We start from the raw sequence: 12,081 nt of genomic DNA, 5'->3' as shown, positions 1-12,081 counted from the left end.
AATCTTCCACCTTGATGCACTGGTCACTCAATGCTCTCGCTCCCAGACACCCTCTTCTGGATGGTAACTATCACCTGATCCCTCAAACTCTATCCAATTTTCACCACTGCTTTCTAGTTAGCCCCAACTGTGTGTTGTGTGTGTCTTTGCATGCTGTTAGATCTTTATTATTTTCAATTTTAAAAACCCTTTTTGATTGAAACATCTGTCTGGTCATTAAAAGGGTTTTCTAGCTGGGACAATCCTCATATATACAGGTGGAGATCCCAAAGTTACTGCATCTCACTGCCTCTCCTTGCCGCTAATTCTCCCCAACTCACAAGGAGACCTCCTCATTGAGTAACAGAGGTGACAGACCTAACATCCCAAGGCCCCGATCCACCTGGGGCGTTTTCCATCAAAAAGTGGCTGCTTCTTGTGGTGTGTATCCGTGTTACCTCTGGTCAAACAGGCTGCGTGGGTTTTTGAAACAACACTGAAACCTGTTTTAATGAAAACAGTGAGGTTGTGTTCCATTTGGATTTCGAGGCCTTGGACAACGGATGTCCCCTCCCGGCTTGCACCTCCCTCCCCTGCCCTCAAGCATGTGTGTATGCACACAGACACCGTCGCTTCAGCCAAGTATTTTTTTCAGACAATCTTCCTTTAATACAAAGTCAATATATATATCTACATACACCATGGTCTGAGTGACCACTTTAAACGGTTTTGTTTTGAAATAACAGTGTGATAGCAACAGGGGCCTTGCTTCCATACAAAGGAGGGAGAAAAGAAAAATTAAAAAGGGAAAAGAAAAAGGGGTTGCAACCCCCTGCCTCCTTCCAAATGCTGGCCTTTCTTTATGACATACGTAAAGAAGCTGTTGCTGTATTTCGAGTAATCACTGAGGTGGGGGGGGGGGTTGCTCCACACCCCCACCACCAGTTGTGCAAATCCCCTCTGGAAAGTAACAAAAGTGAGGAGGGGTATAAATCAATGGCCCTTCTTTCAGGCTGTTTCAGTACCATTTATATCGCCAGTGATGGGGTCAGTTGAAATCCAGAGAATACGCTGTAGATGATGAAATGTGTTCCAAATAAAGTCAGCACTCTGGCCCCCTTGCCTTATTTTCCTTAGAAGAGCTTGTGGGGAGGGTTGCACATTTTATCCTCACAACATCCCTGCGAGGTAGGGTAGACTGAGAGATAGTGACTGGCCAGAGGCCACCCAGTAATCTTAAGGCTGAGTGGGGATTTGAACATCTGTTGTGTACATCAAAACTGGAGGATCAAACTCTGTTATGTTGGGCCTGCCTCTGAAAGGGGGAGGGGGGACTTTTTCTACCTGTCACCCTCCCACTGGGTACCCTTCCAAGTACCCTTATTCTCCCCCCCCCCGCCCCTGTGAAGGTACAAACGGCTTGAGGTGGCTTTTAGCAGCAAGGAAAGGGTCACAGAGCTCTTACTGCCACTCCCAGCTCCCCTGCTGTTTTCACTTGGCTCCCCTCAAAAAAATTACATTTGGAAGAGAGAGAAAATCCCCTGCTGCCACATGAAAAGGCCAGGAAACATAATGTGTCGTTTGATCCTAACGCTCGCGTGCAAGCCCGCACAAGCCCTGGCCCACCAAGTCAAGCCCGTCCCTCCAGCGGCAGACGAGGGCCCGATGTGCACAGGGTACTTCTTGAAGGGGGGACTGTACCATCCCACAGGGCTCATTCAGAGCATTGTGACCCGAGCTGCGTGGGCTCAGGCTTTGATGGGGAAGCACCTTCTAGGCCAGTCCCATATCCCTCGTGTGTTTCCCCCTGGGGTCCCCCTGCCCCTCCGGTTCCCTGTGTTCTGGCCCAGCTCCCAAATTCCAATAGTTTCCATAAGATGTGGGTGTCTAAATGTAATCTCCCAGTTTGCCATTGGTCCCTCGAAGAACAGGCATACAGATATGGCGGCCGGAGGAGAAGGGGCCCTTCCTGAATGAACTCCTCTAAACTCTAACACCCTTCCCAAGACCTGATATGCCTTTTTGAAAGGGAGAAAAGAAATATAAAAGCAGCAAGTTTTTGTTGATCATACATGAGCAGATTAAACTTCTTTTAAATGGTAAAAAAAAAAGTAATATGTAAAGTAGTATTTTTCCGCATGATGCGTCTCTCATGTACCACAGCCATTACACGTAACATTTCTACAGTGAAAAAATAGACTTGTCTTTGAACAGAATATGAACAAATAAGTATTTTTTTGTAAATTCATTGATTGATATCTTTTGTAAATTTTTTACATATTTTTTTAAAAAGGAAAAAATACACTATTTAAAAAAAGCAAAAAAAAAATTAATGTCACTTGCTAAGTTACATCGACAGCTTTAAAGAAAGCCACTTGCAGGCGATTTCCTCCCCCCTTCCTCTGCCTTGGTCTAATCCTGCTTGCAGTGCAGACGGCCTCCCCTTGCTACCTGCCCCTCTCTTCACAGGGGGCTCTCACTAAAACCTGCCATTTCCCTCTTTGGCTTTGGGGGAGGGGGAGGGGCACACCCAACAAAGGATCCGGCTGCAAAAGGAAAAGTTAATTTGGATGTGCAAACGGAACCAGAAATGTGAGTGCGGGAGTGTTTCATATTGGAAAAGGGGCAGTAATTGAGAATGAACAAAAAGTTATTTTGGGGGTGGGTGGGTGAGGGAAAGATGCATGGAAAAAAGAAGATCCCCCCCATTTCAGAAAGCCTGCATTTTGGGTCCCTAGAGGCTCTTTATTGCATGGTGGTTTTGCTTGTTGAAATAGAAAACGGAGGAATCTGAATACATGAGGAATGTTCCAAGTATTGAAAGGATGAGCTATGAAAACAGTGGAGGAGGGGGAGGGAGGCACCCCCCCCCTCTTTCACATAGTGGCAACCCCCCCGCCCCATCCCCCCCCCCAGTCCTGTTGAAGCACAGAGATTTCACTGGGAGAGCTTTTGTAGGATGCATTTGTTTGGCATAAAAGTCATTCCTATGTTTCTAGGCGTATTGTCCCCCATCCCCCACATCCCTGTCCTCCGCCCCAGACCTCTGGCAAACCTGCAAGTGACTTCCTGTAAAGATTTTCAGCTAAATTAGTATGTAAACTGAAGCCTACAACAATATCCTCATTGCCACAGTCGGTTCCCCTCCTCTGGGCTGTTTCTCCAGCCTCTCTTGGCTCTTCTTCCAAACCCGGCTGCTGTTCTCCAAGGGGGGGGGGGTGTCTGTGTCTGGGGGGGCAGGGGGGCTCAAGGGTACTTCCTTGTTTTTCTCTTTAAAAAAGTTCTGTTCAGTGTTTGGATCAGTTCCGCACTGCCCACACTCTGCTGTTGCTTCCACACCGTGAACACCAAATGAGGTAAGAACAAGTTTGCCACTTAAAAAGGAACCTTCTTCCCGAGCCGCCCCCCTCGGTCTTGAGGTCCAGGCTCTTAAAAAAAACGAAACAAAAACCCAAAACAAACGCACGGGGGTCCCGGAGCCCTAGGGGGAGTGAGGGGTTTCCCCCCTCAGCTACTTCCTGGTTTGCTCCTCTTTTCCCCACTGGAGTGTCCAAAATGGAGGGAGAAAAAAAAGGAAATGTTCTTCTAATTCATTTTGTGGTTTTTAAAAAGGTCACGCTCCCCTCTCCAGCTGGGAAGGGGCCTTCCGGGACTTGAAGTGGTAAAGAGTCCGCAAGATGGATGGCTTTTTCTGCTTGTTTTTTATGTTGCATAGTGATCAAAACTGCCGAGGTACTCCAGCGCCGCTTGGTAACAGAACTGATATTCATCCTGCAGAAGGGAAAATTGGGAGAGGAGGGGAGAAGAGAGGCAGGCGTGGCAACGCACAGGCTGCTGTATTACGAGGGGTCCGCGGGCGCACACGAGGCCAGCCCTATGCTGGTTCAGATTCCACAGCCCACCGAGTCCTGCCTCCTGCCTCCCATAGCGGCCGTCTGGCGTGCCCGCCCCCCGCCCCCCACCCCCCAGCAAAGGCATTCAGTGGGTTTTGGCCTCTGGACCTGGAGCTCCATGAATTTGTCCAATCCCTTTAAGAGCCGAGTAGTAATCATTGCCGCGCCCTGCAGAGACGCAGGCCCTGAGCCAATCACTGTTTGTGGGAAGAAAGGCGTCTTTTTCTCTGTCCTGGCAGCAAACGCCCCTGGTGCGATGCACCCCAAGGAGAAAAAACTTTTCTCTCCTTCTTCTTCACCACATGCCTAACTTTATAAACCACTATTGAGTCCCCCTCCCCAGGTCACCCTCCTTTTCCAGTGTAACAGTGTCCTTTTTGAGTATTTAAAGACAAATGAGAATATAGAGTGCCTATATTTTGCTGTGTGGGTAATAACTGGGGGAGGGAGGATAGATTTCTTTTCGAAACCACCCATCTCCAACATGTGGTCCAGTCTAAGCTGTGAGCCAGGAAATCACTGTTCAAAACTCCCCTTCACCACAGAAACAGGATAAGGCCAGAGGGACTCCTGATCTGAAAGTGGATGGAAACTGCTTCCCTTCTGGCACCCATTCCTTGCTCCGCCTTCTGGCCCAACACAGTCTGCAGGCTTTGGAAGTGATACAAAAATCTGCCAGATCTGTAGACCAGAGACAAAACGGGAGGGGAGGGGGTGTACATAGCTCGAGCAGCTGGGCTCCTCTTTCCAAGGGCCTTTGACTCAGAGCCATTTTGAAGTCATCTAAAAATGCTGAGAGGACATCATGCCTTTTCCAGTGCCGAAATGGCTGTGAAGTGTGTGTGGGGGGCCATCGCTAAGCAGTCTTCTGCTGGCTGAATGGTCCTCTCAACGGCCAGTGGCTCTTGAAAGATGCTCAGGCCTGGTTCACACGAACATGCCCGAACATGCAGCGACTTGGTGCTCAATGGGGGACAGCAGAATGCACGAACAGTTGGCTGAGGAGTCGTGTTTTGTGCAATGTGATGCCAAATCTGTGGTGGTCCATTGGCAGCCCAAGGTATCACCTACCAATGCAGTCATCTTCTAGCGCATCCAGAGGAAGATGTGCAGGGAGCAATGGACCGCCACACATGCAGCTTCTGCACTGCATCACCGCCAGCCTGAGGCGATTGCCTCCGTGAATGCCATGGCGCCCCAGTGATGCAGTGTGTGTGCAGTGGGTGTGGGGATGTGCCCACGTGATCCCCTCCCCTGACCTCTGTCTGCACCATGGCAGGCCTTTGTGTCCGCAGCATCTTCACTGTCTGGAAGATATCCACCACTCCCTCGTAGCGCATCCTCTCCAGTACGATGCTCAGCGTGATGAAGACTCCGGTCCTCCCCACTCCAGCACTGCAGAAGGGAAGGAAGACAGAAAGCGCATCACTGGACAGCAGCAATAAGAGGCAAGGAGGAGCTGCCAAGTCTGTAGACCAGTTCCCAGAGAGGGAACTGGACGGCAGCTCCCTTTCCCTTGAAAAGAAGAGGAGGGAAGAGGCCTTTCAGAGGTTTCTACTCTGTTCAGTTTTGAGCTTTTCCCATATTGTACAGAAATAAACGTTGTTGTTTCTAACGAAAAGATCATTGGCTATGAGCTGTGTGTGCTGTGCACATCCTTTGTTCTTGCGGAGGCAGAGAAGGCATCTCGTCAGGTGGACGACGAAGTTAAGTCATCTGGTTGGAGGAAAACTACCATTTGCTTTAGGGGATGTGGCTCAGCTGCACGGCCTCTGCTTGGCATCAAATGCCCGGCCACTGGCTTCAATGTAAGCAGCTAGAAAAGCGTTGTGGGAGCGGCTGCTGCCGTTTTGCCTGAAGCTTCTCAGAGCGATACGAATCGCTTTGTAAAGCTTGGCTTCGAGATTCCCGAATCGGCTCAGCAATGCTGAAGCTGATTTGGAAATCCCGAATCTTTACAAATTGGGCCTGATTCGGGTTAAAACCCAAATCAGAAACCCGAAGTTTCCCTAGCCCCTGGTACAATCTCCTGCATCCCCGCTTAAAAGGCTCTAGCAGTTAGCGATGTGGAAGCCCTTTCTCTGCCTGAGATCTTGGAGATCTGCTGTCAGGAGACCATATAGCCCTTGATGGACTCAGGGTCTGATTTAGTCCATGGCATCTTCCTGTGTTCATGATCCAGTGTGGCAGCTGCAAGCAAGGGAGCTGAATCAAATCCCCACTCATCCACCAGGAAACTCACCCGGGTGACCTTGGGCCAGTGGTGTTATCTCAGCTTACCTACCTTGCAAGGCTGTTGAGAGGATAAAGGAGAGATGGGGAGAAGAAACCTAACAGCTGTGCTGGCTCAGATCAATGGCCCAGCATTCTGCTTCATCAAGTGGCCAACCAGATGTCCCCAGAAGGCCTAGCAGCAGGGCACAAAGATCAAAGCCCCCACAGCTCTGATATTCAGAGGTATACTGCTTCTGAACATGACGGTTTCGTGTAGTCATTGTGGCTAACAGCCACTGACAGAATTTTCCTCCATGGATTTCTCTGATCTCCTTTTCAAGCCAACTAACTTAAGGCCATCATCACATTCTGTGGCAGTGAATTCTCCAACTTGATCACTCTGGGAGTGAAGAATTACTTCCTTTTGTTTGTCCTGAGGAGATCCTGTATGCTGCCTTGAGGCCCCTGGAGGAAGGGAGAGGCAGAGGCTGATGAACTGGGGCATTTCCTCCTTCCTCTGAGCAGGCAGCCAAGTCCCCCCTAAGCAGCTGAATGTGAGGAGCTGATCTATTCCCCAGTTTTCCCGGCCACTTGGTCAGGCTGTCTTGCTGTGCTCACAGGAAAACAGGTGCTCCAGCAGACAATATATTCTGCACGGCACCTTGGCCCTACTGGGCCCGTTTGAAAATGAGCAAAACAAGCCAGCTCTGGATGGGAGCTTTAATCTCTCCAGTGGTGCGATTAATCAACTAAAGCTTTAATCTCAGATTAACACCCCTTCCCCTTCCCCACCCTGGCACACTCAGAAGCAGTAAAAATAAGCGGAGGATTTGGAGCTCTTGAAAGGGTTTTGCTGCTGGGAAGGAAGACGGGCCTCTGTCATGCCTCTCTGAACCCTGATCGGGTGTGTGTGTGTGTGTGTGTGGGGGGGGGGGGGGAAACATTGCAAGGTGGTTTTTTGAAAAGGGATGTCCAGCCTGCCCAGAACAGAGCAACAAGCCTCCCATAACTCAACAGCTGAGGAGGGATCAGGTACTTATTTTGCAGCCCACCCCCCACCCCCAATTTAGACTCATAGAATTGGAATGGGTATCCAGGGTCATCTAGTCCAACCTGCTGCCCAATAGGAAATTCACAACTCCCCCCCCCCCAGGATCCCTGGCCAAACTAGCCTGGGGAAAATTGCCTCCTAACCCCAAAGTGTCGATCGGCATGACCCTGGGTGTGTAAGAAGGGCCACGGGAACCAAACACTGATAAAATGCTTCCTGCCCTCCCTCTCATGATCTGCCCAGGTTCACAGACTCAGCATTGCTGTCAGATGGCCGTCTAGTCACTGCTTAAAAACCTCCCAAGAAGGAGAACCCACCACCTCCCGAGGAAGCCTGTTCCACTGGGGGACCGCTCTGACCGTCAGGAAGTTCTTCCTAATGTTTAGCCGAAAGCTCTTTTGATTTAATTTCAACCCACTTGTTCTGGTCAAACTTTCTGCACCATTCTCAATATGATACCCCTTCAATTACTTGAAGAAGGTTATCATAAAACCTCTCAGTCGTCTCCTCTCCAGGCTAAACATTCCGAGCTCCTCCAACCTTTCCTCCTAGACCAACCTTGGTCTCCAGACCCCTCACCATCTTCGTTGCCCTCCTCTGGACATGTTCCAGCTTGTCTATATCCTTCTTAAATTGTGGTGCCCAAAACTGAACACAGTACTCTAGGTGAGATCTTTTGATTTCGTTTCAACCTGTTGGTTGCCGGAAGGTAGGCACAGACGTACAAATCTGTACATGTGCAGATGACTTTTGTGTAAAACACAAACCAGCTGCCTTCTGCCCAGTTCAAATGTTGGTTTCTTTTGCTTCGGATCACCTGCTCTGACGAGCCCTCCAGAGTTATGAGCAGAGAACAGGCCTTCAAGGGACCTGCTGCTCAAGATCTTTTAGTCAGAGACCCCCAGAGCGTTCCTGGAGTCTTCTCCATGCAAAACGTTCCCTTTAAAAATGTACATTTCTTGCACTTCTTTGAAAGGAACACGTGTTTATTTCCCGGACAAGTAATCACTGTTTCCCACCATGCCTTGCTTAAAAAAATGTTTAGATTGCCGGCAGCAAGAGCAGCTGCCTTCATGGATCACTCACAGAGAATAACTGTTAAGTTCCACGAAGTTGACTCCCAAAACCTTCTGTGAGGTTTCGCAACATGCAAATATTGAAATGTTGGTTATCTAGTCAGATTTTTTTTAGTTAAGGAAGTATCAATGAATTAAATTTTAAATTCCATCTTCCCTTCAAAGAGCCCAGGGCAGCAGAGAGGAGTTCTTCTCTCCCCCCTTTTATTCTCACAACAATCCTGTAAGGTAGAGCAGGCTGTGAGAGAGGGATCATCATCAGCCTGTGAATTTCAAGGCTGGAGAGAGAACTGCTGTAGCACAGTGGTTAAGCGGCTGGGTTGTGAATCAGCGCACTGCTGGTTCGAATCCCACTACTACCATGAGCTCAGCAGGTAGCCTTGGGTCAGCCACTCCTCTCAGCCCCAGCTGCACTGTGGAGATAATAACGACACTGAGTTTGTCTGAGTGAGGCACTAATCTGTCCAGAAAAGTGGTATATAAGTGCACTTATTTTTAGTTATTATTATCTCCAACACTCTTCCTCACACACACTAACCATGATCTGATAATCAAGTCCGATATTGGTCCACCCAGCTTAGTATTATCTACTTGGGCAGGAAGCAGCTCTCCTTGGACCAATGTCCAGAAAGGGCCTTCGCACATTTTGCTGCTAGAAATCCTCTCACTGGGGACACGAGGGGCTGGACCCAGCACCTTCCAGAGGCAAAGCTCTACCACTGAGCTCTCTGTACTCCACATGGGCTCTCAATTAACAACCTTACAAAGAAGTAAGAAAAACTGATTGGAAGGGTTTTTTGACAGATTTGAAGATGAGCTAGAAATTCTCTAGAGATATAATTTGTAGAGGGGGAAGCAAGCTAGCAAGCTGAAGAGCCCAAGTGGGCACTAATCCAGCCAGGGGTTAATGCTCTGCGTGGACTGGGAGCTCTCGCAGTTTGGCTGGCAGGAGAAATTATTTTACTGAAAGTAGGCGGCGGCTTTAAGGAACCACCACCACCACCACCACAAATCCTTCCATAATCTGGCAGCCAATGCTCTCGGCTTCAGTCTTGTGCTAATGAAAGAATCCTGCCAGGGATTTGGGAAGCGAAGAAACCCTTCCAAGTCCAGCCAATCAGAAGGCAGCAACGGGCTTCCAGCACGGCAGTCTTTGGCTTAGCATTATGGGCTGGCTGAGCAGCTGCGTGGATCCGTTTCATGCCGAGGTGTGAATGAGCGGGAGGGGCACTGGCAGCCCGAGGAGAGAAGGCTCTGAGCACCACTCGGTTTTCTTCCCCGCCTTCTTGCTCTTTTCCTGACTTACCTGCAGTGGACAGAAATCGGGCCGTCTTGTCCAAACTGCTCCTTGGTTTTGTGTACCTGCCCGATGAAGTCAATAAAGCCTTCCCCAGATTTTGGCACGCCTTGCTCTGGCCAGTCAGTGAACTGGAACTGGCGGACGGTCCGTGACTGCCCATCCTGCAAGACAGTGGGGAAATAGTGAGGCTCTGCCAAGGCCGTGCTGGAGAGAGCAGCTGAGAAATAAACGCAGCAGAAAACAAAAACCACACCTACTGCTGTGATTCCTGGAAAACAAGATTAAACGGAGCTAGATTCGAATCCAGCCGGCCCTTAAAAGACCAACATTTCCAGGGCGTAAACTTTTTAAGAGTCAAGCTCCCTTGGTCAGACATGCATCTTCTGATCTGATGAGAGGAGCTTGACTTCTGAAAACTCACGCCCTGGAAATGTTGGTCATTAACGTGCGGCTGGACTCGAATCTTGCTCTTCTACTGCAGACCAACACGAGTACCCACCTGAGACTATCCACATGGAAGATCAAGCAGATCTGACCGCTTTTTTACCCCCTCTCCCCAAAAGGTGGCATTTCCTTTTGCAGTCCAGGTGGCCCTGTCTGTGAAAGATGAATGAAGACAGTGCCTCTGAGCAAGTGCAGAGCGCTCTTCCTTCCCTTGGTGTGGAATTCTGGTGCAAAGACAGCCCACTGTGCAGCTGATGATGAGGCTGTTGCTCTCAGTCTGTCGTAACGGCTGGGGACACATCTCTCTCCGCCATGATTGTGCCTAACCCCCTTTCAGAGCCCACGGCCATCTCTCCCTCTTGCGGCAAGGAATCTCTGGCTGGCCGTAAGGCTGTGTGGATCACTCCCAAAGCTGCATCACCACCGGTTGCTTCCTGCAGAACTGCCTAGAACCCGCGACCCTTAATGGGTTCCTTTGTAGGTTGGTCGTAATAGAACAGCCACCACAAAAGGGCCACAAAAGCCCCTCTGTAGGGAAACAGCTCATATGGGTGTGTGTGTGTGTGTGTGTGTGTGTGTGTGACTTTATGGAAAGACACTAAAGCGGGTTGTGTGCTTCCCTGTGCGCATATGTGCACATCCAAAACAGATATTGTATTTTGGCTCCAGATAACGTAATAATCTTTTGAAATGAGTTCAAAGAAATTACACAGCAGGAGGCAAGCGGCAGCGAGAGGAGAAATGCAGCGGCGGCTTCATTCTCATCACCAGCGCTCGGGCACCGGAGAGACAGCAGTTTTGCTTGGTGCTGCCATCGGGGAGGAGAAAAATTGCAACAAGCCAGTGGGAGGAAGAAAAGACAGCTGAGGGTGGGAGGTGTGTGTGTGTGGGGGGGGGGGGGAGGGGTGTAGCAGGAGGGCTGCATTGCTGTTGGGAAGAAGGTGGTTTTGACTATCTCTGCAATAAAGTGGAGAGACTAGTGAGGTTGTGATGCAACAGAACTCATCGGGGAAGTGCACAAAGACAAACGCTGCGTTTTGAGCCCAGTGGGGTTGCCCTGAGAACTCCCTCCTTACCTTCAGCCCAAAAACACAGTCCTCTCTAGGCTCCAGCTCACCCTCCCACACACCCCATTCTGCAAATATGAAGCAGATTTATTGGGCATAGCACTGACTGGATGGCACACGTGACGTCTCCCAATGCCTGGAGCAGTTGGTGCTCTTAGATTAAAAAAAAACAACATCACAAATGGCCATAGATCCAGAGGAGTTAGCTGGGTTAGTCTGTAGTTGCAAAATAGTAAAGGGTCCAGTAGTGCGTTTAAGACTAACCAACTTTATTGTAGCATAAGCTTTCGAGAATCACAGCTCTCTTCGTCAGAAGCAATTTTATTGTAGCATAAGCTTTTGAGAACCACAGCTCTCTTCATCAGATGCATCTGACAAACAGCTGTGTGTCAGAGACTGCTAAGCATTAAACTCTTCAAGCCCAACCCATTCTACCCCCCTCCTCCCCTTAGTTATGCTCTAAGGTAAGTTCTAATTTCCCATATGAAGAAGGTAAAGTGAAAGTAAACAAAGTTGTTGTTTTGTCTAGGCCTCCCGGTCTTCTTTGGCCAACTGGCTGCGTCTCCCTGATAGCGTTGATAACATTCCTTCTCACAGCTTCTCTGGCATGTAGCACTCAACAGCCCCCTTAAAGCAGGGCACAAGAGATCACGCCTGCAGCCTGACAGTGAACCCCCAACCCCCCCCCCCCAAAGTATGGTAGGGGCCACCCTGACATCCTGCCTCCCCAAAAGTCAACCTCCTCCCAGCTCGTCTGGATATTTCTTGTGGAATGCTTCCACCAGTCTATCAGATAGTCGTATAAGAGGCACCCACTCGAATACAAATGGTAAACAATGGAGGGTGAAAAACACACGAGTAGGGTAAACTACAAAGTAATAGCAGCAATCAATCGTTTCAAAGCAACAAATGTAATCTTGATGTAATAATTCACAAAGGTTCAATCAATCAATCAATCAATCAATCAATCAATCAATCAATCAATCAATCAATCAATCAATCTACCTACCTACCTACCTACCTACCTACCTACCTACCTACCTACACAGAGGTGCAA

At 49.2% G+C, this 12,081-nt stretch overlaps 1 protein-coding gene across 1 annotated transcript in view; it reads right to left on the bottom strand.

The window, feature by feature from the left end:
- Positions 1–622: 622 nt before the first annotated feature.
- Positions 623–12,081, bottom strand: part of PTPRS (protein tyrosine phosphatase receptor type S) — a 251,796-nt gene continuing 240,337 nt past the window's right edge. The window contains exons 35-37 of the mRNA XM_054979906.1: positions 9,520–9,674; positions 5,132–5,267; positions 623–3,750 (exon numbers count right to left, since the gene is read on the bottom strand). Coding sequence (XP_054835881.1) covers positions 3,682–3,750; positions 5,132–5,267; positions 9,520–9,674 — 360 coding nt within the window. The 3' untranslated portion in view covers positions 623–3,681. The remainder of the gene's footprint in view (positions 3,751–5,131; positions 5,268–9,519; positions 9,675–12,081) is intronic.

The sequence above is a fragment of the Eublepharis macularius genome, chromosome 5 (assembly GCF_028583425.1).
Source record: "Eublepharis macularius isolate TG4126 chromosome 5, MPM_Emac_v1.0, whole genome shotgun sequence".
Taxonomy (NCBI): Eukaryota; Metazoa; Chordata; class Lepidosauria; order Squamata; family Eublepharidae; genus Eublepharis; species Eublepharis macularius.
The sequence above is the reverse complement of the archived record's forward strand: the minus strand, read 5'-3'. Positions and strand labels throughout refer to the sequence as shown.